At 36.4% G+C, this 26,479-nt stretch overlaps 1 protein-coding gene across 1 annotated transcript in view; it reads right to left on the reverse strand.

The window, feature by feature from the left end:
- C5H12orf75 (chromosome 5 C12orf75 homolog) overlaps positions 1-23,476 on the reverse strand; it is a 41,929-nt gene extending 18,453 nt beyond the window's left edge. The window contains exons 1-3 of the mRNA XM_031940133.1: positions 23,467-23,476; positions 22,740-23,219; positions 9,462-9,486 (exon numbers count right to left, since the gene is read on the reverse strand). Of these exons, the coding sequence (XP_031795993.1) occupies positions 9,462-9,486; positions 22,740-23,219; positions 23,467-23,476 (515 nt within the window). The remainder of the gene's footprint in view (positions 1-9,461; positions 9,487-22,739; positions 23,220-23,466) is intronic.
- Positions 23,477-26,479: the final 3,003 nt, after the last annotated feature.

The following is a 26,479-nucleotide window of genomic DNA, read 5'->3' on the forward strand; positions in this document are numbered from 1 at the left end:
TCTAGCTAAAAGCTTTATTTAATTGGGAGACTAAACTCAATTTGTATGATTTTGGACATGGGAGGAGGAGAGCGGAGGAAAGTAATGGGTAGGGAGGAGGTGCTCTGGCCAGAACAAGCATCTCACTCTCCTATGCAAGATCAAGCCTTCTTCCCACCAGAGTTATTATTAAGATGCCACTCCCCACACCCAACCACCAGGGCCTAGAGGAGATAAAACAGCCCTCTGGGACAGGCTCTTGGCACGAGAATCCAGGAGCCATTAGGACAATTATGGTCCCAAATCCAACTTAATATATTAGCTAAGGGCAATAGATTGATAATGTGGAAGTGGCTATAAAAAAATAAAAGCTAAAGGCCAGCCCTGCCCTGTGACTAGACAAGGAGCAGTAATTATTCCTGCTACAACTAACAAAACAAGGTCGTCTCTCTAGATTTATAATATGGATCTGTCTATAGATGTGAATAATCCTGTGGTCTTAAAATATACTCATATTTACTACCTATCCATATGCATAGATAGATGTATAGAAAGATAGACATATTACACATATCATATTAAACATGCATTTCTCACACTCTGGAGTAACTAAACCTGGTACCTTCCCAATCAGCACACAATCAGAAGCCATTTCAAAAAGCTCAATATAACTCAAGATCTCCCATAACATTTTTAAGCTGGAAAAGTTTAATTTATTTAAGGGTAATGGGAGAGCATGAAGGCAAGAAGATATCATGATCCTCTATAATGTTAATTTTCCAATCATGCTATATTAATAAATTAAAAGGTCAAATGTTCAGTCCCCATCATAGAATCTTAACATTGGAAGGGATGCTCATATAAGGGGAGGTAGGTAATGCTTGAAGTTTCCCAGGAGAACTGTCTCCATATAAGTAATATGGACGTATAGATACACAATTCACAAGCATTTAATTAAGCACCTACCTATTTGGTAGGTACTTTTGGGCCAGGGACATGCTACAGGCTAAGGAACTAAAGGAAAAAAAGGAAACAACCCCTATATACACATACAAAATACATAGGACTGATCCATTAATAAGCATTGATTAAGCACTTATGGTATTCTAGACTAAAGCTTCTTAAACTGGGGTCCTATAACTGAGTGTGAGGGTCATAAAATTATGATTTGTTATCAATAGATGTCTAATTTGTAAACCTATTTTATTTATCTATGCACCCAGGATCCTATTTTATCTATATATCCAGGATCATGTAAAAATTTCTTGGGTGAAAAAGGATCACGAGTGGAAATAGGTTAAGAAGATCTGCCCTGGATAATCCCTAATCATTTAAGTACCTGGCCAGGTACATGTTACATGCCAAAAATCTAAAGGAAAAAAGGAAACAGCCCCTACAAACACATACAAGATGCATAGGATTGATCCATTAATAAGTATTGATTAAGCACTGATATACTCTAGACCAAAACTTTTTAAACTGGGGCATGAGGTCCTATAACTGAGTATGGGAGGGGGGGAGTCACAAAATTATGATTTGTTATCTCTAAATGTTTTATTTGTAAACCTATTTATCTATAAGTTTTTATCTATATACCCAGGATCCTATTTTGTCTATAAACCAGAATCTTGTAAAAATCTCTCAGGTAACAGGGATCACGAGTGGGAAAAGGTTAAGAAGACCTGCCCAAGACACTATACTAAACTTTGGTATTCAAAGACAAAAAAGAAATAGTGCCTTCTCTCAAAGAGTTTACATTCTTTTTTTTTTTTTTTTTTGGTATAAATTTTTTTTATTAAAGCTTTTTATTTACAATATATATACATGGATAATTTTTCAACACTGACCCTTGCAAAACTTTCTGTTCCAAATTTTCCCCTCCTTTCCCCACCCTCTCTCCTAGACATCAGGTAGTCCAATATATGTTAAATATATTACAATATATGTTGAATCCAATATATGTATACATAGTCATACTGTTTTCTTGCTGCACTGGAAAGATTGGATCAAGAAGGAAAAAAGAAACTGAGAAAGAAAACAAAATGTAAGCAAACGACAATAGAAAGGGTGAGAATGCTATGTTGTGGTCCACTCTTAGTTCCCACATTTTTCTCTCTGGGTGTAGATGGCTCTCTTCATCACTGAACAACTGGAACTGATTTGAATCATTTCATTGTTGAAGAGAGCCATTCAGAACTGATCATGGTATAGTTTTCTTGTTGCCGTGTATAATGATCTCCTGGTTCTGCTCATTTCACTCAGCATCAGTTCATGTAAATCTCTCCAGGCCTCCCTAAAATCATTCTCCTGATTGTTTCTTATAGAACAATAATATTCCATAATATTCATATACCATAATTTATTCAGCCATTTTCCAACTGATGGGCATCCACTCAGTTTCCAGTTTCTGGCCACTACAAAGAGGGCTGCCATAGACATTTTTGCACATGTAGGTGCCTTTCCCTCCTTTAAGATCAAAGAGCTTACATTCTAATAGGGGAAGAACACTATGTACTAATATAAGTAAAAACAAAGTGATTTAATGGGGGCAAGATGGAAAGGGAGCTGAGAGCTCACTGAGTTTATCCTTCCACCCAATTCGGTACTGTCTCTAGAGATTGGATTTGCCTTGCTTGGTCCCAGGAGACTAAAAGTAGGGCTAATTAGGAAGTTCTGGGGAGGAATAATTGACTCATCTTAAGGAAAGATAATGGAGTCATACAAAATTAGAACAGGATGCCTCAGGTTATAGGTCTTCAAACAGAGACTTTATGACCACTTGCTAGGTAGGGATTCTGTGGACAGGATTTTTACTCTGGGTAAGATTGATTTAAATGACCTCTGATCTCCCTAGCAATTCTGGAATGAGATGATTTTATTGTCTTTTATTTCAATTTTCTTAGTCTACAATTATCCTTCCATTTGTCTATCAACCATTTTTTTAAAATTCCAAAACCATTCTACAGTAAATGGATGGCATATTTTCTATTCTTTAATTTACAGGACTGTTGTGAGGGTTCCACGAGATAATATTTGTAGGGCACTAAGCACAATGACTGTCATGTAGTGGGTTCTTAATAAATGCTGGTTCCCTCCCCCCATCCCTTTCCCATTTACATTGAGGGAATTGTATAATTGCACACCTATTCTCACTGACAGAGTTGGCTGCAACAGTGTGGTTATTTCCATGTTTTCAGAGCTGCCAAAGAGCATGAGCTTATTTTGATTTGTAACAAATTTAATAAAGAAATCCCTGAGAGACTAACCATAAATTCGGACTCCAGGCCTCTGGCTTTTGGGATTGGTCCCTGACCATCAAGATTCCCGACCACTAAACCAAGGCCAGAGCTGCTAGTCCTGCCCAGGTCTGTTCTCCCAACCCTATCCCCAAGAAGGTAAAAATCAGCATGCTATCTGGAGCTTGGGCCGCAGCTGTCCTGGTTAGTGGAAAAAAGTGACAATCACCATCAAATTCTCTCTTCTCCTTCTCAATTCAAAATACAGATTGTCTGGGTGCAAAATACTTAATCTGCAAGAAATCTTCTGACTTCTTATCTCTCAGCCCCATTCCTCTCATGTCCCTGCTTTTCATAGCCCTTCCCTTCCTTCTCTTAGATCTTCTGGAATACACACACACACACACACATACACACACACACACACACACACACACACACACACAAACTTATATCACTAGCAAACTAGCCTTCATATTAGACCATTGGCCCTCATAATCCTTCCATCTTTTCCCAGCCATAGGAATCTAGCTTTTCTCATTCTTCTGAGGGAAAAAAAAATGGATCCCTTAGTCATGCTCTCCAGTTCTGCCTGTGCATGATAACTTAGACCTCTGTTTTGTCATCTTCTGCTCAGTTTTAAAAAATACTTCAAACAACTCTCTTTTCATAATTTTCTCTTTCTTTCATTTCTTTCCTTCCCTCTTTCATTCTTCTTTCTTTCTTCTTTTCTTTCCTTCTTCCTTCCTTTTTTGTTCCCTTTTCTTTCTTTTCTTCTTTCTCTTTTCTTTCTTCCTTCCTGTCTTTCTTTTTTCCTTTCTTTCTTTTCCTTTTTTCTTCCTTCCTTTCTTTTCTTACATTCTTTCCTTCTTCCTCACTTCTTTTCTGTATTCCTTCCCTTATTTTTCCTTTCTTTTTTTCTTTCTTCTTCCTCTCTCTCTCTCTTTCTCTCTCTGTCTGTCTGTCTGTCTGTCACTCTCTTTCTTTCCCTTTCCTCCCTCCCTCCCCCCTGGCTTTCTTTCTTTGACAACTCTATTTTTCACTCCTTCATCCATCAAACTGAAAAAAATTAAACCAAAACCTTTTTAACAAATGGATATAGTCAAACAAAACACGTTCCCATATTGGCTATGTCCAAATATGAATGTGTCATTCTGCATCTTAAATCTATTGCCTCTCTGTCAGGAGGTGGGGAACAGACTTCACCATCAATCTTTTGGAACTATGCTTAGTCATTACATTGATCAGAATTCTTAAGTCTTTCAAATTTGTTATTCTTGACAATGTTTTTTGCCAACTTTAAATTTCTCTGCTCACTTCACTGTCTTTCCAAACCTCTGAAATCATTCCTTTCATAATTCTTATATAACAAATCTAATAAAGAAATCACTAAGATATTAGCTATAAAATTCCACCTCATATATATTTTTTAATCACTGAATCAACAAGTATTGGCTGCTAGGTTGTGCTAGGCTTCTCTGCCTTCAGGGAGCTTACATTTTAAACAGGAAAGGCAAAGAGAACATATATGGCAAATGGAGAATGGTACACACAAAATATCAGGACAATTCCTAATTCTGAATGGACTAGATCCAACCAACATTTCTGCCCTTAATTTCCTATTTTCCCATTAACTGCTTTATAATTTCACTCATACATTCTCAGTTCCCTTCTCTTGGGACATAGCTCTGAACTTTGATTCAGGAAGATCTGGATTCAAATTCAACCTCAAAATTTAGTTGGGAAACTCTGGGCAAATAATTTAGCCTCTTTCTGGCTCGTTTTCATATCTGTCAAAGAAGGATTAGTGTAACTTGTGCATAGAATATTAGGACTTAAATCAGGAAGACTCATGTTCCTGAATTCAAATATGATCTCTTGACTTTTACAAGCTGTGTGGCCCTAGGTAAGTCACTTTACTCTGATTGCCTTAGTTTCCTCATTTATAAAATGGGCTGGGAAAGAAAATAGCAAACCACTTCAGCATTTATATGCCAAGAGAACCCCAATGGGGTCATGGAAGAATCATGTTGACCAAACAACAATAAAATAGAAATCTTTTAAAACCTTTAGGACTCACTTCCCAGGTTTATGGTGGTGATCCATAGAAATCATTTATGGCAAGTACTTTGGTAAATCATAAAGTGTTCTATACATGTCTGTTCTCTCCCGCCTTCTTTTCCTTATTATAACTGGCTTCTTCATTACTTCATGCATTAGAGGACAGCTATATCTGCAATTTTTGGCTCCAAAGGATACTACTTATTTCTTTCAATCCTAGAGGCAGGAAACCCAAAGCTCAGTGCCCCCCTTCACTACCACCTAGTAAATTGAAAAAAATCCTTACTAGAGTCACCTACTATATACGGTAATAAAGACCTGAAGACAGGCCACCCCTGGAGAACTCCCTTGAAAAGGAAGAATACAGATATAATTATGAAATTGAGTTCCATGTACCAGATGCTACATGATCTACATCATTCAGCTATAGCTGCATTTGAAGTGCCTTACTTTTATGACCAATAAGTGATTTGTACTTTTCTCTATTCAGTGGCAGTCTGTTTAGCTATTAAAATGAGCATTAAAAGCTCTTTTCAATTTCTCAGATTTCCACCTTCCATGACTCATGGCGTCTGTTCAGTTGTAATAGTTTTGCAAATCTTATTTTAAACAAAACTAAGAAAAGGGCTTTAGTGAAAATCCTTTAAGGTAGACTGTGAATGGAAAAAAAATAAACACTAAATTTACTATATTTCACTTATGAATGTGTCACTAATTAACAAAAGTACATAGGTCACTTATGCTATATGTAAAGAAAGGCCAAGGATATGCAAAGGCCTGTCAATTTGAGAATAGGATTAAAAGTTATTAAATGGTATCAAAAATCCTGGGAAAAGCTGATCCTGCTTACAGAACTTCCTTAGAAATGACCGGTATTATTGGGAATCTCCTTCAGAGAAAGGAAATCACCTTTCTCTTTTTATATTACCTTTTAAGGTAAGGTTAGAAAATAAATTTCACTCATTATTTACTCTACTGATTTTCTATTTTAAATCATTGAGGTTTTGCTTATGAGTAAATAAGTGGTAATTTTGCAATGGGACACCCAAAATTTTAAGTGACTAGTATCTTTGGGAATCTCATTCAGAGAAAGAGGAAATAGGAAATCACCTTTCCCTTTCTATGTTTTTATATTACCTTTTAAGGTAAGGTTAGAAAATAAATTTCACTCATTATTTACCTTACTGATTTTCTATTTTAAATCATTGAGGTTTTGCTTATGAGTAATAAATGGTAATTTTGCAATGGGAGATCCAAAATTTTAAATGGGACTGTACTGAAATGTACTGTACCTAGGTTAATACTTATATATGACCTTCCTGATGAGTTCAATCAAGGCACCATATCCCGACGACATCCTAAAACATTGTTATTGGTCTTTCTAGGATGACTAATGACAGGAAGATGATCTCTAGACTTGCATTTTATGGGATTTTAGGGGGGAAGAGCTGCATAGAGTCACCAGCCTCACTCTCTCCTCCAGAGCCAGATTGGGTACAGACGGGATGGGCAGAGGTGATCACTGGACCTCCGTTTCAAGGAAGTGTGTAGGATGGAAGAGGCATCATATGGCTGGACACGAGTAAATACTGTTCCAATTTTTGAAAAAGGTTAGAGAGCTGAATTTCCAAATTAAGCTTGACTTCATTTTTAGCAAAATTCTAGATTTTATTACAAAAACTATAGGATCATAATTTTCAAGCTAGAAGGGAATGCAGAGACAAGAAAATCCACTCCCTCGTTTTATAACAAAATACAAAAATATCTGACATTTATCTAAATAAAGATTTACAAAGCACTTCATATATCAACACATATATATGTATGTTCATTCATGTATACATTCATATGCACAAACAGGTACCTATATATGAATTACTCCCCCTTTCCCCAGATCACTGCCTTGTCATGGTGGAGAAACTTATATAGCTCAAAGAAACTACGAGATAACTCACTCCAGTATCTTTACTAAAAAAGTCCAATGGAAGATGTCGCCATGGTCTGGTACACAGAATCATGAAGAGTCAGACAATTGAACAACATACACGTGCATACTACATATACATTTTAAATTTTTCATATGATAAAAACTGGGCCCCAAAAAGTTTAAATAACATAAATTGTAGGAAATAGAAGAGGGCTATCAACCAAAGGGTTGATTTTCACATTCACTCCATTACATCACACTGTCCCATTTTCCACATACAAATCTGGAAATTTATTCTTTTGTCATGAAAATGCCATATTTTGAATGGAAGATTATTGGAATAGGGGAAGCAAATTCTATCATGAAATAGATTTTTGAAATGTTATCATGAAAGGTATGTAAGAAAAAGAGGTACCTTGTGAGCATCTACCAAAGAAAACAAGGCTATTTATCCTGCCCTAAATTTAGGAGGACTGCACCATATCTTTGTACTCTTGCTCTAATTATAGCACAAGTGGCATATGTGCTTTTATTAATGTGTGACACTTTCATAAATAAAGATCACACATAACTACCATAAGAGCTGATGTTTATATAGAATAACATATTGACATAGGGCCAGCCTCAGAATTAGGAATATCTCAGTTCAAGTCTCCCCTTCAACATATTATGGTTGTGAAATCTTAAGAAAGTCACTTACCCTCTCATTATCCCCAGGCAACTGACTAAGACTGAAAAATTGCTGAACTGCTTCTAGGTGGAGCAATGAGTAGGGCACTGGGCTTGGAATCAGGAAGACTCATCTTCCTAAGTTCAAATCCAGCTTCACTTAACACTGTTTGCCTGGGTTTTCTTATCTGTCAAATGATGGAGAAGGAAATGGCAAACCTATATCTCTGTCAAGAAAACTGCAAATAGGATCCTGAGTTGGAAAGGACTGAAAATAACTGAACTTCAAGATATGCATCAATTGAAGTAGTTTCCTTATGAGAAGTTCCTTCTACCAATAAAATCATGAAATCATAAATCTGACTTCTTTCATTAAAAAAAGATACATGGAGACAGATTTTGGATCAATAAAATGAAAAACTTTTAAGTGATAAAGAGATTTCCCAAAGGAGAATGAATTGTCTTGGGAAGCAGGGTGTCAGTTCCCTTTAACTTGATCCTAGAAACTCAGCATTTAAAGGTTCCTCAAGAAAAATTGCATTGCAAGAAGAAATAGAATGCAAAACCATACTAGGAGGGGATCTCAAACTTCCTCTTTTAGAACTAGATAAACCTAACTACAAAATAAACAAAAAAAAGTTAAGAAGATGGAAGTTTTTTTAGAAAAGTTAGATATAATAGACCTTTGGAAAAAATTGAATGGGGATGGAAAAGAATATACCATTTTTCAGTGTACATGATGCCTATATTAAAAAATGACCATCTATTAGGGCACAAAAACCTCACAATCAAACATAGAAAGGCAGAAATAGTAAATACATCCTTTTCAGATCATGATACAATAAAAATTGCATGTAATAAAGAATAGGGGAAAATAAACCTAAAATTAATTGAAAATTAAATATTTAAATGCTCCTCAGCAAGTATCAAATCTAACCCATAACTTGTCAGGGACATCACAGAGTGGTATTTTTATTGATTTCCGGGTTAGACAAGCACCCCTTTTGAGGTATCTTAGAATGCTAAAATTCTGTGATTCTAATTTAAATAGGAAATATAGTATCTAGGATTTGGTCCAAAAATGATCATACTTAAATTTCTGTGAAAAAAATCCTTTAATTGAAAATCATTATTGTAATCCTTATTAGGCAAGCATTTCATTCCTTCATCTCTCAGATGGCTCACACCTAATGGGGGACAAGAGGTTAGAATTTATACTTCCCGAATACAATGGGGTTGTATATGTCATTATTCTCTGACAAATCATTTCTATTTGCTAATGCAGGAGTTCTACCCAAATTAGGGAGAAGGATAGTTTGACATCTTTGGCTTTCAGAAGAGAGATAGCCCTTTCTGATTAAATTTGAGGTCAAATCTAAGGCTAAAAATGTGAACCACTAACAATAATACACTATTCTAGAAAGGGTAAGTAAGCTATAGTCATAAACCAAAGAAATAATTTCCACACATACCCAAAAGAGAAAAGAAGATTGGTTGCACATTAACTTTTCCACTCACACCAATACATACTTCTTCACCAGTGTGATTTTCAAAAAACAAAGTACACTAATAAAATTTTAAATACTCACACATCTTTAACAGCTCCAGCAGGACCTAAAATGCAAAAAAGATGATAATATTAGTGTTAATCTACAGTTCAGTTTAAAAATTAAGCCCAAATAATACTTATAAATTAACCTAATAACCACTAATATTTCAAAAAAGTAAAAAATTATAAATAAAATACAGATCTAAATTTAGTTTTGACTGGTGAGAATCACTGAATTTTAAAAATGCTGTAGAATGGAGCATAGGTGGAGTTTCAGAAATAATTTTGTTATGCTTCAAGTCACACTTTCTTAAGGCATTATGTATTATAGAATGGCTTCATTGTTATAATGACTAATTATCACTAATATTATGTGTGTGTATGTATGTGTATTAACCAGAAATTGTCTGATTAAAAAAAACCTGGCTGTAGCCCATAATTATTATTGTTTTTCAACATATCTTGATCATCTCTTTTTCCTTTCAAAAAATCTTATTTAGGATACAGCCTATATTCAAACCCACACAGAATATATTTTTCACTTATATTTATACTAATATATAAAATAAAACTAGAACTACTGTAATGAATTGAAGTAACAGAAAGTTCATTTTGATCTGAAACTGAGCAATTTCAATAATTACATTGTATACAGCATCACTGGGGCAGATGTTCTTATGGATAGATGCTTCTCTGTGACCTAATCAGTTTTATATTATAATTTTACAAGAAGAATGGGATTATGGTAGCAAATTTTCTTTCAAATATTATTTTTCATTTTGGGGACAGTGAGGTACAGTGGATAAAACCCTGATTTTGGAGTCAGGAGGCCCTGAGTTCAAATTTGACCTCAGATACTTAACACTTACTAGCTGTATAACCCTGAGTGCTGTATGACTGTGAGCAAGTCACTTAACCTCAACTGTCTCACCAATAGATACAAGGATAGATAGATAGATAAGTAAATAGATATATTTCACTTTCACAGAATTACCAATATATGATTTGTTACTAGATGAATGATGAATTAGTTCTGAATCTCAACATGAAGGAAATATTTCTTTTCTTTTAAAGAAAGGAAGTAGTCGGGTACTTTTGTACTAAATAAGGCTGGCTACAAAAGTATTCTTTGATCATTATACTTTGTCAAGAACATCCGATTCAAACAATATTTTACTGAAAGTTCTCATAAAAAACCACCAAATCAGATTTTTAAAAACATATTTTTCTTCAATCCAATCACATTAACTCAACTTTGGTTTAACACTACATTTCGACAATATGAATGTTGTATTCACTGTTAAAAGTTACCCAATATCACAATTATCAATTTATCTTAGCACTTTTTAGACAATGAAATTGGAGAAAGTAATAAGTATTCTCTCTCTCTTCACTGTCAGTCAGAACAGCAGTTATTAGAAAAAGGCAGGGACTTTATGTCCCAGCGGGACTTTATGTTGCCAACGGGGAGGGAGAGTCTTGATTCCAAAACTGTCCTTATCTTTAAAAAAAAAGGTATAGAAGCCACAATAACGATCAGATTTAGCACAGAACTCATATTGTAGAAGATAAACTTTTGCCTCCAATATCCAGAGAGCACTGAGAGGTAAACCGTGGAGAAAAAGCAATTTTTGTTGAGTTCTCTGACTTATGCCTTGTTAAACCAAAAGCAGGGGAAAGGTATAGGAAACATTCCCAAAAGACTTCCACTTTCTTTTCTGGTGACTACATTAGAAGCCAATTATCAATTTCTCTATGATGATATCTTCTCAGGACTTTTTCTTTTTTCATAGGCAAAGCAGCCTCAGTCTCCCATACTATCTGACTCACTTTCAGAAAAGGCTCTCATCTTACTATATCCCTCTCTTCCAAAGCCAGTAAGTAGCTCTATCGCTTATCTATTTATCTCTTTTCTTTCCCTAGCTTCTTTTCATATTTGTTTTTAATATTTGGATCTAGCAAGCTACATGACCTTGTGTCAAGCAAGCCCATTTGGGGTTTTTATATCACAGAATGAGATACCAATTCATACCACAGATGTATGAATGTCTAATTGAATTTCCTCCTATTAGGCATTTTGCATCTTGAAGGTTATTATTAAAAATTATATTCTCAACTTACATGAGGTTTTGATTGAGGTACATTTTTATATTGAGCCAAGTCCAAGTCCCTACTGTATGAGAAAGGTATGTCTGTGACAATGAGGGAAATTCAACCCACCATGACACTTAGTCATTTTCTCAAAATTCAAAGAATTTGTGACTGAGCTGCAAAGGGAATAGCTTCCTAAAACAATGTTCATAACACATGAGACCAAAAGCTAAAAGTCCTTTTCCTTTCCTAAAAAAAACCTACAGTAGACTCCAGTTATACAAAGTCAAAAAAAATACAGTAAACTCCAGTTATACAAAATAAAAAAAAAATCCAACTACTTTTAGAAAGTATTAGAAAGTTACACAATTATTCATGTTTCTGATGATAACCTAGATCAGAAATTTTTTAATGTGCCATAGAACCCTTAGTGGAACCTATGAAATCTTTCAGAAAAATGTGTAGGGTTTTTTTTGATAGAAATATTAAATTTCAATTAGAGGCTAATAAAAACAAAATAAAATATTTTCCCATCCAAGTATAAATACCCAATGAAATCTATCCCTGGATTCTAGATTAATAATCTCTGGTCCAGAGGAAAGATACTGACTTGCTTCTTGAATCATCAAAAGATATAGTGCATTCCATTTGACTTGGTATATATTTACTGAGCATCTATTTTTCCCAACACTATATTAGATAGTATAATTTTAGTGTTAAGAACATTTTATTATATTCTAATTATTTTAAAACCCTTGGTTACATATAATAATTAGTTCATCAGAATACCAAGTAACTCCAAACACCCCATTTTTCAACCACCCTAGATGAACCAACATTTGACAAGCATTGATAAGCATTTTCCTCCCCCCAAAAGTTTCCTTCTAAAAAGCAATATGGAACATAATTAACATTTTTCAAAATCAAGCCTAATGGAATATAGCCTACATTTCAGCATCCTAGACCTAAATCTCTTGGAAACATTAAGACATGCCAGCTGGAAAGCACCTAATTAGTTATGGCAGCATTTTTAACATTATAATATATGCGTGTTACATCTTATTTCTTATAGGCAGATGTTTTCTTTGTGACCCAATCAGTCTATATTATAATTTTACAAGAGGAAGGGAATCATAGTAGCTAATTTTCTTTCAAATATTTTTCATTTTCATAAGATTATTAAAGTAGGATCTGTTCCTAGAAGAATGATAAATCATAATGTTAAGGAAATATTTGTTCTTTAAAAGAATGAAGAAGTCAGACACTAGTCAGTAGTAAAACTTACTAGAAAAGGCTTCTTTTGATCACTGTACTTTGTCAAGAATATCCAATTTAAATAATATTTTTCTGAAAGCCTTCATGGAAAAATTAATTGCCAAACCAGCTTTTAAAAAAATTCTTTTCCAAAATTGGCAGGTGACAACTATTTCTTTCTATAAAATAATTATCTGGGATTGAAAAATACTGGAGACCTATACAGAATATTTTCTTCCAACATAAATGATTATGCCTATAGTTTTCAGTATTTTATGGGAAATAATAAAAAGTGATGATAAATTTTTTCCCCTTTGTTCCATAAACTTTAAGAAACTATAAGAAAAACTATATAAGAAGAAAAGGTGCTTCTATACAGCTAAAAAAAATGATAGAATCCCTTTTAAGAACACTATATTCAATCAACTAGGTTTTTAAATCCCAGATTAGCAAGTAAAAGTAAAAGACAAATTCTTTAGTCAGACCAATTTTTGCTTTTCAAAAACTATTAAAATATATAGATTTCCAAGCAATTTCTTCAAATACTTAAGTAAGGAAAAAAAGGCCTATTTGCCTAAGATATATCTGTATAATGAACGCACAAAGAATAGTTTTGTTCAGAGTTGTCCTTGTTTAGATATTGTATTTTTACTATGCAAAAAAAAAAAAAATCAAATAAAGGTCAAATAACTTACAACCAAAGATAACACTAGCTTCTTGTCCACACAGATATAAACTGTGCAGAGAGATTACTCCTCCATAATGAGACAGAGATGTCAAGCCTCAGATTGGGAACATATTCTATTAAAATGGCCTTTAACATGATTGAATTGTTCATCCATAACAATCGGTGTACTATGAATTCTACTGAAAGGGATGATAGAAATGGATAACAATAAACTGAATCCACTTGGGTCCACAGTTTCGAAACCTATTTGTTTCTACTGAATTACTCATCTAGCTAGAATCCACAGAGGTTACTTGGTCACTTCTACTTGTCTCACCATCACTTGGAGTGGGGAGAGGAGATACCTTGAAATGTACTAATACATAGTAGTAGGTGTAAATGCCCATTGTATATAAGTGTTTATTGAAACAAATCAAATTAAAAATCAACACTATCCTCCAAAAGCCCAGATTCCCTCATCATTATCATGAGTGACCATTGCTCAGATCTAAAATCTTGGAATCATTTCTCACTTTTCCTTCCTCTTCAGCCGACATATTCAACCAGTAACTGAGGCTTCCTAAAATGTTTGTGTCCTTCCTTCCTTAATCTTCCCCTTCTATCACACATCCAGATTTCTACAAAAGATTCCTTAGGAGCTGGGGTCTTTAATTCTTGATTCTCCTCCCTCTAATTCAACCTGCAATCCTGAACCTTAACATTTCATTTAATTTTTCTTTTTTTAAGCATATTATTTACTTTTAACATTTTTTCTTTTTAAATTTTGAATTCCAGATTCTTTCCCTCCTCCACACACTGAAAAGTTAAGCAAAATGTTATCAATTCTACATGTGAAATCATATAAAACATATTTCCATATTAGTATGTCACAATAGATATATAGAGTGAGCAAGAAAATTATCCTTCAATTGCCCTCAGTTCATCATTGCTCTTTCTAAAGAGTCTTTTTTCATCATGAATCCTTTTGAATTGTCTTGAAACATTCTCTTAATTAGAGCAACTAAATATTTCACAGTTGATCATTATAACATTGGGTAGATAACATTGGTCTGACTAAAGAATTTGTCTTTTACTTTTACTTGCTAATCTGAGATTTAAAAACCTAGTTGATTGAATATGGTGTTCTGCTTTCAATAACAAACTATTGAGATTTAAAAGGATTTTATCATTTTTCTAGCTGTATAGAAACACCTTTTCTTCTTATATGATTTTTCTTTTAATTTCTTAAAGTTTATTTCCCATAAATCATTATAACATTGTTATTACAGTACACAATGATCTTGAGGTGCTTCTTATTTCACTTTGCATCAGTTTATTTAATTCTTGATTGTTTTGATTATATTGATTATCTGTTATATCATGTTTGTTTATTTTATCTACCCAATTATTATGTTATATCATGCTTTTTTATCTTATCTACCCAATTATAAATCCTTTGTGCACAGAGGACCAAAACACTGCAATAGCTGCAAAGTTTGAACATACTAGGCATTCCATAAAAACTGGGTGAATTATCAATTCAATTTAGGCAATCGGTAAAAACAAAACCGCCCCTTCCTTCAAGAACTCTACATGGAGGAGAAAGACAGGACAGCAGAAACACAAATAAATGAATGCAAACAATACAGACCTAGCATAAGGGCCAGCAATTAAACCAACTGAACTTAAATGGAACCATGGATTCTAAGAGCCTTAGATGTGACTTTAAGTAGGCCTGAAGATAAGGAGAATTTGCAGTTAATTTGGGCTTGTAGATAGCCAAACCCCATACCATTAAGTTCTGAAACCAAACCAACTAGTTTAAAAGCTAAACTGTTGGTCCAGATGACCGTTAAGATTTAGGAGGATTAATTGCCAAAAATTCTCCTTAAACTATTTCTACACAGATAATAGCAGAATCATCACGGAAAAATTCTGACCACAAGTCTTCACAAAAATAGAATACAAAGAGTTGCCAACTACATTATCACAGCTAATCAATCAGTCCAAAAGTCATGGACAGAATGCTTTTGCAATACAACACTCAGAAAAAAAATGGCCTTAGCACCATGTTTACAGGGACTAAGTCAACCATCCAGATATCAAGGAACAGCCAGACCTTTGCTCAACTGTCTGCTCGGCCAAGGATTAAATGGAGAAAAATAAGGAGCTAAATTGCCTTTATTTAATAGCTGGTTGCCTTTTGAGAGAGAAAGAGAGAACGCGAGAGCAGGTGTAATTCCTCTTTCAGATGCAATGATTTTTAAATTGATTCTTTAATCAAGACAGTTTTATAGACAAAGCAAGGGAAAGGTCAAGCTAATTAACTGGGTTTTCAGAAGTCACTAAAAAGAAAATACATTCCATAAAGATACCAAGTCTTCATAATACATTCTTAGGTTAGGGGAAAGCTAATCATTCTAACACCAGAAAGTGATGATGTCCTAAAACATAAAGAAATCGTGTTTTCATTGTCTTATTTTAATCATGTGACTATAGTGGCTCTCAATTCTACTTAGGCTGAAAATTCAACTCCTTTTGGGACATTTCCTCAATTTCTACTATTCTAGTCACTGAGGTCTTGTCAGCACTTAGCTAGATGATAGCTAGATGATAGCATCAGAGATAGAGAAGAAAGATTTCTAAAGCTTGGCATTGTCCAAATCTAAGATTACATCGGTTTCTTCACTTCCTGAGTTCAAATCCAGCTTCAGACACTCACTAGGTATGTCATTTTGGACAAACTGTCTGCCTCAGTTTCCTCAACTGTAAAATGGAGATCACAATAGCATTTATCTCCCAGTGTTGCTGAGAAGATTAAATGAGATAATATTTGTAAAACACCTAGCACACTTCTGGGCACACAGTAAGTATATAATAAATGCTTCCTTCCTTCCTTCCTCCACACTGAATTTATACCAAGTTATTTTGCTTTGGCTAATACATTACCTTCTCATTTTGATTTTAGTCTCCCTAACCAAATCATCTACCCCTTTTGACAAGGAATTGAATCTTGAGGTTTTAGACCTGAAAGAACTCTAAGAGATTATTTTCCAGGATCCAGAGCCCAGAGAACTTCACTTGAAGTAAGGCAGGTGGCCCAGTGGTCACTAAGACTTTCTAACTCCAAATCCATCACTGTTCCATTTTAAAATATTTTAATTTCTTTCCTTTATCTGCCCCCAAACACCTCCTAATGAATGTAGTGCCTGATATACACATGTTCAATAAATAATTGTAAAGTAATAATTAACTCACAGAAATACTTTTGAAGGACAACTTCATCTTGGCCATGGTGAATCTATATGGTAAACTCTTAATTATATAAGCAGTGGCTATTCAGTTCACGGATTGTTTAGGTCACTTTTCTTTTAGTCTTTACTCTTTTATTGAATTTAGTATTAGTGTCTTCATTTCTCCAAGGTGTATAGAATCCAGATTCAATATGGCATAAATATTATTCATCCTTCATTTCAAAAGCAGAATAGGAATATAAGATAAAAACAAATCTGCCTCAACTTTTTTTTTTTGAAAGTGACATGGGCTGGGAAGAATGAACAAGAAGATGGAAAGCTATCTATGATTATTTAGGTCAAGTCATGTTTAGGACTTGGAATGAAAATTTCAGGTTCATCTACATTTGGAAGACATTTTAAAGAATTTTATATCTTCTTTAAAAAGAAACTGGTTTTTTAAATGTAACTGAAAATTTAACTTTTTATTAAAAGTTTTTTTTTATATTTTCAAAATATATGCATTAACATTAACCCTTGAAAAACCTTGCGTTCCAATTTCCCCCCTCCCTTTTCCAACCCCTTCCCTAGATGGCAAGTAATCCAAGATATGTTAAACATGTGCAATTCTTCTATACATATTTATATAATCATCGTGTTGCACAAGAAAAATCAGATCAAAAGGGAAAAAATGAAGAAAAAAACAAAATGCAAACAAACAACAACAGAAAGTGTGAAAATGCTATGTTGTGAACTACACTCAGTTCCCACAATCCTGTCTTTGGGTGTAAATGGCTCCCTTCATCACAAGATCATTGGAAATGACCTCAATCATCTCTTTATGACCTTAATCATGTCCATCAGAATTTATCTTCATATAATCTTGTTTTTGCCACATACAATGATAAAAATTTAATTTTTTAAAAAGAAAATAGCTACTTCTAAATTTAAAGTAGAAACACACTTGTGGATGCCAGGTGGCAGAGTGGATAGAACATGTCCTTTTGGACAGAGGAAGACCTGAGTTTGTATCCTAACTGAGACACATACTAATTGTTGTTTGTACTTCATTTTCAGAGAGGACCAGTGACATCACAATGAGCAATGTCTTGACTTGTGTGTGAATTTGGCTTTATGTGAGGCAGAGCTTGGAAAATTTGACAGCCCCTCTCTCTCTTCCAGAGTCATCGAAACCCTATGAGAAGACAAAAATCCAGATGCTTGACAATGGCCTGGGATACAGTGGGTAATTATTCTCTGCCTCAGTTTTTTCCTATATAAAAAGAGGATAAGATCTACAACTCCCAAATTTGCTGTAAGGATTAAAAGAGCTAATATATTTAAAGCACATTGCAAGCCATAAGATACTAAATAATGCTGGTTTTGGTGACAATCTTAAGGAAAATAACTCTTGCACTTAAGAGGTATTTGAACATTAAGAGCAGACTTTTCTGAAATATCTTGGATGTATATAGATAGATGGATGGATGGATGAAAAAAAGAGAGAGAGGGAAAGAGAGACACAGAAAGAAAGAAGGGAAGGAGGGAGAAAAAAGGAAGGATGAAGGAAAGAAGGAAAAGAAAAGGGAGGAAAAGAAAATAAAGAAAGAAGAGAGGGAGGAAAAGAAGGAGGAAGATAGATATAGACAAACAGGCAGGCAGACAGATAGACAGACAGATATAAATGTATAATTATAAATTTCAAACTATCTGATTCTTGGGGCAATTTAAAACTTTTTAAAGGTTTTTGTTTTATTCAGAGGGCAGAAGGAGAGGGAAGGGAACAAATATTTATTAATCACCTGCCATGTGCAAGACACTGTGCTAAAAGCTTTAAAAATATTATCTCCTCTGGTATTCACATTACATCACATCACATCACAATCATTACTGTTATCTCCATTTTACAACTGAGAAAACTAAGGCAGACAGAGAATAAGTGATGTGCCCAGAGTCACATAACTAACAAGGGCCTGAAGTAGAATTTGAACTCAGGTCTTAGTCACTCCAGTCCAAGTGGTCTACCTACTGAATAAAATTATTTAATTTCCTTCATGTACTTTTGAGGCCTCAAAATAACATGTAACTAATACTTTACTTGGTATTTATGATAAAACTTTCAAGTGAGAAGATCATTTGTATTTCTGTGTTGTGCCTTTTCTTTACTTTTTTTTTCCAACTTATTTTTCTCATCATGGCCCATTTCCTTTCTGGAAATGAATTCTCTACCACCAGCCAACAGACAACATCAAAGCAACGATGAGCAAACCCTGAAGCCAGCCAGCCAGCTGGATTCTCAAACAGGGAAATGTTTGGGAAGTGACTTCTTAGATGCAAGGGCAGATTCATCAAAGAAGTGATGTAATAACTCTCTGTTCACTCTGTTTTTCCTTCATGTTACATTGAGTAGCCTTCCTAACCTGTTCTTTGAATATAAAGTCATTTCTGGCAGATCGAAAACTAAACTAGGAAAAAGTGCTTTTAAAAGTGTATCAACCTTCATGAACAACAAAAGACACTAATGATCCAATCACCAAAAGGATTGATTCTCTAAATTCTTCTCCCAATAAAAATGTACTTCCCTTCACATTCTAGAGGGGAAGTTTATTAGAAGTTTCAAAAGCCACATTTTTATAATTCAAATCAGTTTCCCACTGGTTTTTTTAATTCATACAAAAACTTCATCAATTTTGACTGACAACTCAAAGTGGCTCCTACCATGCATTTGTATATGTCTTCTTGCCCTATTCCAAGGAATAACCATTTATTAAGGACTTACTATGTGCAAAGCACTATGTTAAATCCTGGAGATTTAAAGAGAATACTTTTGAAGGACAACTTCATCTTGGCCATGGTGAATCTATATGGTAAACTTTTAATTATATAAGCAGTGGCTATTCAGTTCATGGATTGTTTAGGTCACTTTTCTTTTAGTCTTTACTCTTTTATTGAATTTAGTATTAGTGTCTTCATTTCTCCAAGGTGTATAGAATCCAGATTCAATATGGCATAAATATTATTCATCCTTCATTTCAAAAGCAGAATAGGAATATAAGATAAAAACAAATCTGCCTCAACTTTTTTTTTTTGAAAGTGACATGGGCTGGGAAGAATGAACAAGAAGATGGAAAGTGGAGAAAACTCTGCTTTCCGGGAGCTCATATTCTGATAGAGAGAAATGAAATATGAAGGAGTTTTCAACTGCAAATCAAATGGAAAAGCACAATGGCAAAACAGACTGTAATCCATCATTTCGTATCATTCCCAATAATAAAACCACACTGGTAGCTTTTTCCCCCCTCCAAGTCAATCTGCTAATTAATCATCTCAAAACAATCACTTAAATATATTGCTTCAGATCTATTTTAATGGAAACTAATAGTTTGTCTTTTGTATAATTCAAACAATCATCATACCAATGAATGTTTTTAAAATGTTGGTTTTCTTAAAGTATGAGATAAGCTTGCACTGAATCACCCACACTTTTCCAACCAGTTCTCCTGTGTGGCCAAGGGCTCGTAAGTGTGAGAACACTAGCCAACATTAAAGGTATAGTCGGAGACCCTGAAATAGAAATTTTTTTTTCATATAGCCAACAGGCCCTTTTAGAGATCAAATGGGGTCTTATTAGCACCATGCTCTGAGTTAATCATTCTGTTATGTAACCCTAGGATAGCCACTCCCCCATGTCTTCTGAAAGCCACAAGGCTGAAAATTTAACAGGGAATGAAATAGAATTAAGATCCTTCTCATTGGGTAGACAAAGGTCCTCACAGCAATGCTTTTATATCAAATTATACATGTTAAAATCTATTTTCAACTACTTCTTTAAGACTAGAATTTCCTACAGATTTTGGAAGACCCCAAATCCTTTTTTCTTACCAAGTTAGAACCAAGATATGTAATCATCGAGATCAACAAGAATTATTTTTTCCCCAATTAACTGGCAAAATGTCTGAGTTCAACCTATTAAAGACCCTCAAAAAACAAGGGTCAGGGTTTTTCATTGTATCCTGAAATAAAGAGTGAATTAAAATTAACAACTGGCCCAAGGTCACAAAATCATTGGCAGAGTTTTCAACTGGCTACCAGTGAAACACTTTACTGGCAGGCTACTATTTGCATACACTGGACGGGTTATGACATGGCATTTGACATATCTGAATGAAATGAACTAAAAGCAGACATCCAAAGGGAAAATTAAGTAGGTCAAATGATTAACACCCAAAGCAGACTTTGCCTATAAGAAATCGTAAGATGCTAGCTGGGTAAAATAGGAAGGATAAAATTGAGAATAGGTCATTTGACACATGAGCTGGCTGGCCCTCAGAACTATGGGAAACTTCTGCCAACCAAAACAAGTGTTGAAAAGAGAACTGTCAGTGAAAGGTTTTAAATAAAGTATTAACAGCAAATCCCTGTTAATTTTTTTAAAAGCTCTATCACACATTGTTTATATCCCAATAAAGCCCTAATAATTTTAAATCTTTCTTAATCAGAATCCCACTCATTTTCCCTACTTAGTTAATTATCTTTTCCATAAAGTCTGATCTCCCAACCACCAACACTTCCCATCCCATTACTGTAAGAGACTAATCTTTACAGGCAGCAGAAATGCTGACAAGTCATTTTTTTGTCTTTTGCTTTCCCCTAATCCTACCCACCCATCACCTACCAAAATCATCCTGGATTTCTCTGCTGTACTTTTCCAGTGGTGGCACCAAAGCAGGTAATGTTCTGCTCTTGAGTGTGAGGAACTCAAGAGCGCATATGTTTGAGGAGAATGAGGAGGAATGGGAAGGGAGATGAAGAAGGGATTGTTTTCCCCAATAGGATTTTCTTTGCCCCCCCCTCTTTTAAGAAAAGAATAGAAAGTTTATTTCATTATGATGAAGGTCCTATTGAAATGAGGTAACATACATTAGTGCACCTCTTTAGCCTAAGGATTTTCAAACCCCATGGAAACTCTCAATCTCTAATCCCAGACACCAGGCCTTCCTTTTCCCACCCCTGAATGGTCATATATCGGAGATTTCCAGATGAAAGGCAAGCTAGAGATAAATGATTCAATCCCTTTGTTTTCCAGAAGGGGAAACTTGAGGTCTAGAGCATTGTAAAAGAAGGTAAAATTTGGAGTTTGAAATCTGGATTGTCTTATTTGACTAACCGCATGGATTTATGCAAATCACGTGTTTGCTAAGGGCCTCAGTTTCCCCCTGTGAAAAAATAAAGGAGAGGCTAAGGAAATCGCCTCAAGTTCAAATAAGCATTTATTATGTGCCTACTATATACAAAGTCTTGTGTTTTCTAGTTTTCTTCCCATTCTAAAATCTTAAAACCAGTCCTTACCAGGGGAAGTAACTTGCCAGGAATCACCCAGATAGCAAGCAGCCCAGGGACAGAGTTTGGGCTCAAACCCAGAGCCTCTGCCTCCCAATCCATAATTTCATTGCAGGCAAAAACCCCGTGCCATCCTCGGCCATGATCCCTTGAGCCCCTGAAATGTAATCAAAGGAGAGGGTAGCTCTCTACCCCCCTTCTCATGATTTTCTTCCCATCTTAAACCAAAGATGGGGAGTGAGATGGGGTGGGGAATGATGCATTGAATAAAGCTTTTGGGCTTGGAAGCAGCTAATCGGAGGGTCCTGGTTCTACCGCTGGAAGAAGCTCAGAGACAACCCCCACCCTGGTCCCATCCCTTCCTTTTACAGATGGAGAAAGTAACACTCGGAGAGGTCGCAGCTCTAAGGATGAAAGGGACCTCAGATACTACTAGTCCAACCCCCCTCGTTTCACGGATGAGAAAACCGGCTCGAAAGCAGGAAAAGACTTCAAAGTCCACGAAGGGTCACCCCTTCATCTTACAGAGGAAGAAACTGAGGCCCAGGGACAGGGGAGTGACTTGTCCAAGGTCACACGGATAGTCTGATTAGTCTGGCTCGGGTCCTGCCTGGGGCGCCGGGTGACCTTGGATGCCGCGTTTCCTCCCGCTCCCCCGGCCTCAGTTTCCCCGCCTTTCGGATGGGAGGGAGGTTGAGAGTAGGGGTGAGGGTCCCCCCTCTGCCCGCCTCACCTCGGACCGAGCTGGCTCTGGTGGCCGTGGAGTTCCCGCAGCCCATGGCTCCCGCTTGGGCTTCCTCTCCGGCTCCGCTCGCTCGGGACGGGGACCGGGACGGGGAGTAGGACAGCGGCTGGCCGGGCGGCGTCTGGCCGCGGCCGAGGGGGAGGAGGGGCCGCGAGGAGCGGGAGGGAGGGAGAGGATGGAGGGGGACGCGCCGCCGCTGCCGCAGCCGCCTCCCACCCAGGACCAGGACTCCCCGCCCGCTCCGGCTCCGCCAGATGGTCAGGGAAGCAGGGAAGCCCGGGCCGCGCCCCGTCGCCTGGGGAACGGCGCCAGCCAATCCGAGGCGCCGCGGCCGTTGATTGGTTCTGGCGGAGAAGGGCCGAGAGTTTGAAGATGGAGGGGGCGGCTCCCGCTGGGGGAGGAGGGGATGGAGACCCAGGGGTGCCTTAGGGGACTGGAGCGAGCGAGCGAGCGAGCAGCGCAGCTCGCCTTATGGATATACGTGGTTTCTGCGCACGTGTCAAGAGAGGGTGGGGGCGTGTGTCTGAGTGAGTGGAAGCGGGAGTATGTTTATTGCGGGGGCATCATGTCTCCGAATACACAAGATATGTGCAAAGTAAGCAAGTTTATAGACCTGGTGTAGACTTGAGTGTGTGGGCCTGCGTACCTAGAATGTGTGTGGGGAAATGGGAGGCTCAGCCTGTGTGATCTTGTGACTAATGCATGTACACCCTACGTGGGTCCATGGTGTGAGTCTCCAGATGTGCTGGGAGTGCTTTGGGTGTAAGGGAGAGCCTGGAAGCAGTTGTTTCCATCCAGCTTCAGATATTTATTAGCTGTGTGTTCCTGGGCAAGTCTCTTAACCTCAACCTGCCTGGTTTCCCTCAACTGTAAAAGAGGGATGATGTCCCAGCACTTCCCTCCCGGGATGGTTGGGAAAATCAAATGAGACAATGTTTGTATGGGACTCTGAAAATTTTCAAATGTCGTGTGTAAATGCTAGCTAGCTGTTATTATCACATCACAGTTATTTTCTAGAGTGATAAGTACATGGGGTACATATATAGTGGGTATGTATGAGTGGTAACACTGTGGCTTGTGAGCATGTGTGCTCGTGTTAACTTTTGTATCTTTGTGGTATCTGTGCTAGTGGACAGATGTATGTGTGTTCACGTGTACAGATTCAATGGGGGTACATTTTGTGCACGTGCATTTTGTGTGCTTGATCTCTGTATAGAGAGTGTGGCCATATTGTGTCTTTGTGACATTCATGTAGACGTGTCAGAGGTTCATAGGGTTCAAGCAGGAATGGAGGTGAGAGTTCCTTTTAAAGGTGAAAGAACTGAGGTTTAGAAAAGATGAATATTTCACCTAAGCTGACACCATTATTTAAACCCAGAACCCTTGATTTTAAGTCTAATATTCTTAGTTTATGTGTTTGCATCAGGTATATGTAGTTTCTGTGCACATGTAACATATGTACTGTGGTGATGCACACATATAGGTTTTGTATTCTCTAAATATAGATTTATGGGATAGATAAATAATCTGTGTGTTATGTGTGTAATCTATGTATGTATAAATTGTGTCACTGTTTGTGGATATATAGTCTATGCATATGGGGCATTTGTTATGTGTTTTCTTATTGTAAGTATATATACATATATGAATATGTATGAGGGTATGTATCCTTTTCATCTGTATGTTGTCTGGTACATGAGTAGAACATTTTGGTTCCAAACCAATACTTGAAGAAACAATTTCTTTTCCACTCCCGAATACTTTGGGATACATATGTCAGCTCTCCATCGAAAGCTAAACACTGGGACTTGCTCTTGTTAAAAACACTGTACCATCTATAAACCAACAAGCCAAGAAAAATTTTCCTGATCCCTACTTTGAAACATCATGTGTGCCCCTGACAATGACCAGTATTTTCTCTCTTTCCTGTTGCCCTTCGATTCTAGGGGTTCAAATTCAGGGATGCCCCTAATCCAAATCCAAACTTGGCCTGAAAGCAGAAGAGATGACCTTCATTGCATTAGACCTCCACCAAACATGAGAAATAAGAAATCTCTTCTACACTGGCTGCTGTCTCACTTGAACCCTAGATTCTGATAATATATAATGTGAGAAATAACCTTATGGGCTTCAGATCAAAGAAAGTAGAGAGCTGCTATAAACTAAGGGAATAAAGTCTGAGGTTTTTTTTGTCTTCTTTTCTTTTCTTTTTTTGATTCAGCAAACACTTATTAATCCCTCACAATGTGCAGAGAAAGAATTGATGAGCTTCTGAGTTTAGATAAGTTTAGTAAGCTCCTTGTGCTCAAGGGGCTCATAGTCTGATAGAAATGGCCCAAGAATAGATACCTACAAAACATGATGCTCCATTGTGCTAAGGATAAGGGATACAATGTCAAAAGTCACACTACCTCCAATCTACATAAGTCCATTAGAGAAGTGCAAAATACACGGTTCTATCACATCCAAATTTTACTTAGAGACAAAAATAATTTTATTGGACATTACAAAGTGTTGTAAAGAGGTAGTATGACATAATGGTTAGAGAGATGACCATGCTACTAGGAAGACCACCTGCAGGGAGAGAATGGTTTCACTTTGAGTGCAGATTGAAATATATTTTTTGTACTTTCTTAGTTTCTTGTCTTTTTATTTATTTGGGCATAGTTAATAAGGAAATATGTTTTGCATGACTGCATATGTATAATAAGCATCATATTTCTTACCATGTCAGTTGTGGGAAAGGAGGCAAATTTTGCCTCAGATGCTTTCTAGCTTACAAGTCATTTAACTTCTGTTTGCCTAGGAGGAAGTTAGGTGGTGCAGTGGATAGAGCAGTGGATCTGAAATTCAAATCTGGCTTAGACACTAGCTGTGTGACCCTGCAAGTTACTTAACACTGTTTGTCTCAGTTTCCTCATGTGTAAAATGAGCTGGAGAAAGAAATGGCAAACCACTCCAGTATCTCTGCTAACAAAACTCCAAATGGGGTCATAAAGAGTTGAATATAACTGAAAACACCTAAACAACAGCAACCTATTTTATACTAGGTGCTATGCTAAACATTAAAGATACAAATAAGGCAAAAACAGTCCCAGTCCTCAAAAAGCATACATTTAAACGGGGAATAATATGAAATATCTAGGTACCAAGAGGATATAAAGAATCTCACAGGGGAGAGTCCTAGTATGGACAGTGGGAAATGGGGGATTAGGGACAGGAGGAAAAGGTTTTCCATAGAAGATGGTGTTAGAGCTCCAGGAAAGCTAGAAGGTGAAGTTGAGGAGGCAGAACATTGTAGTCCTGGGGAGGAGCCATTGCAGAAGCCCAGAGGCATGGTGAGAGTTGGGGGTGGTTAGAGATAGAGTGTCATGTGTGAGGAACTGCAATGAGGCCAGTGTACATGGACTGTCCATTGTACAGAGGAGAATAAAGAAAGCTGGAATTAAACTATCCAACCCAGCCCTTCCTTCTTTAAACAAGAGCTGATTTGAATGCTTTCAAAATAAAAGCAGACAGGAATACAAGGAAGGAAGCTAGTAATGGAGGAGAGTGTAACACTGAGTGAATGTTACAATCACATTCAGTGTTTGCTCTGTTATTTTACAGGTGTTTCCCTGGCTCTGAAGGACCTTGAAAAGAAGATAGCAGCAGCTTTATTCATGGCTTCAGAGGTCAGTTGAAAGTAACTAAATCTTCTAGCATTTGAATGAAAGTTAATTTCTATT

Source organism: Sarcophilus harrisii, chromosome 5, assembly GCF_902635505.1.
Source record: "Sarcophilus harrisii chromosome 5, mSarHar1.11, whole genome shotgun sequence".
NCBI classification, from domain to species: Eukaryota; Metazoa; Chordata; class Mammalia; order Dasyuromorphia; family Dasyuridae; genus Sarcophilus; species Sarcophilus harrisii.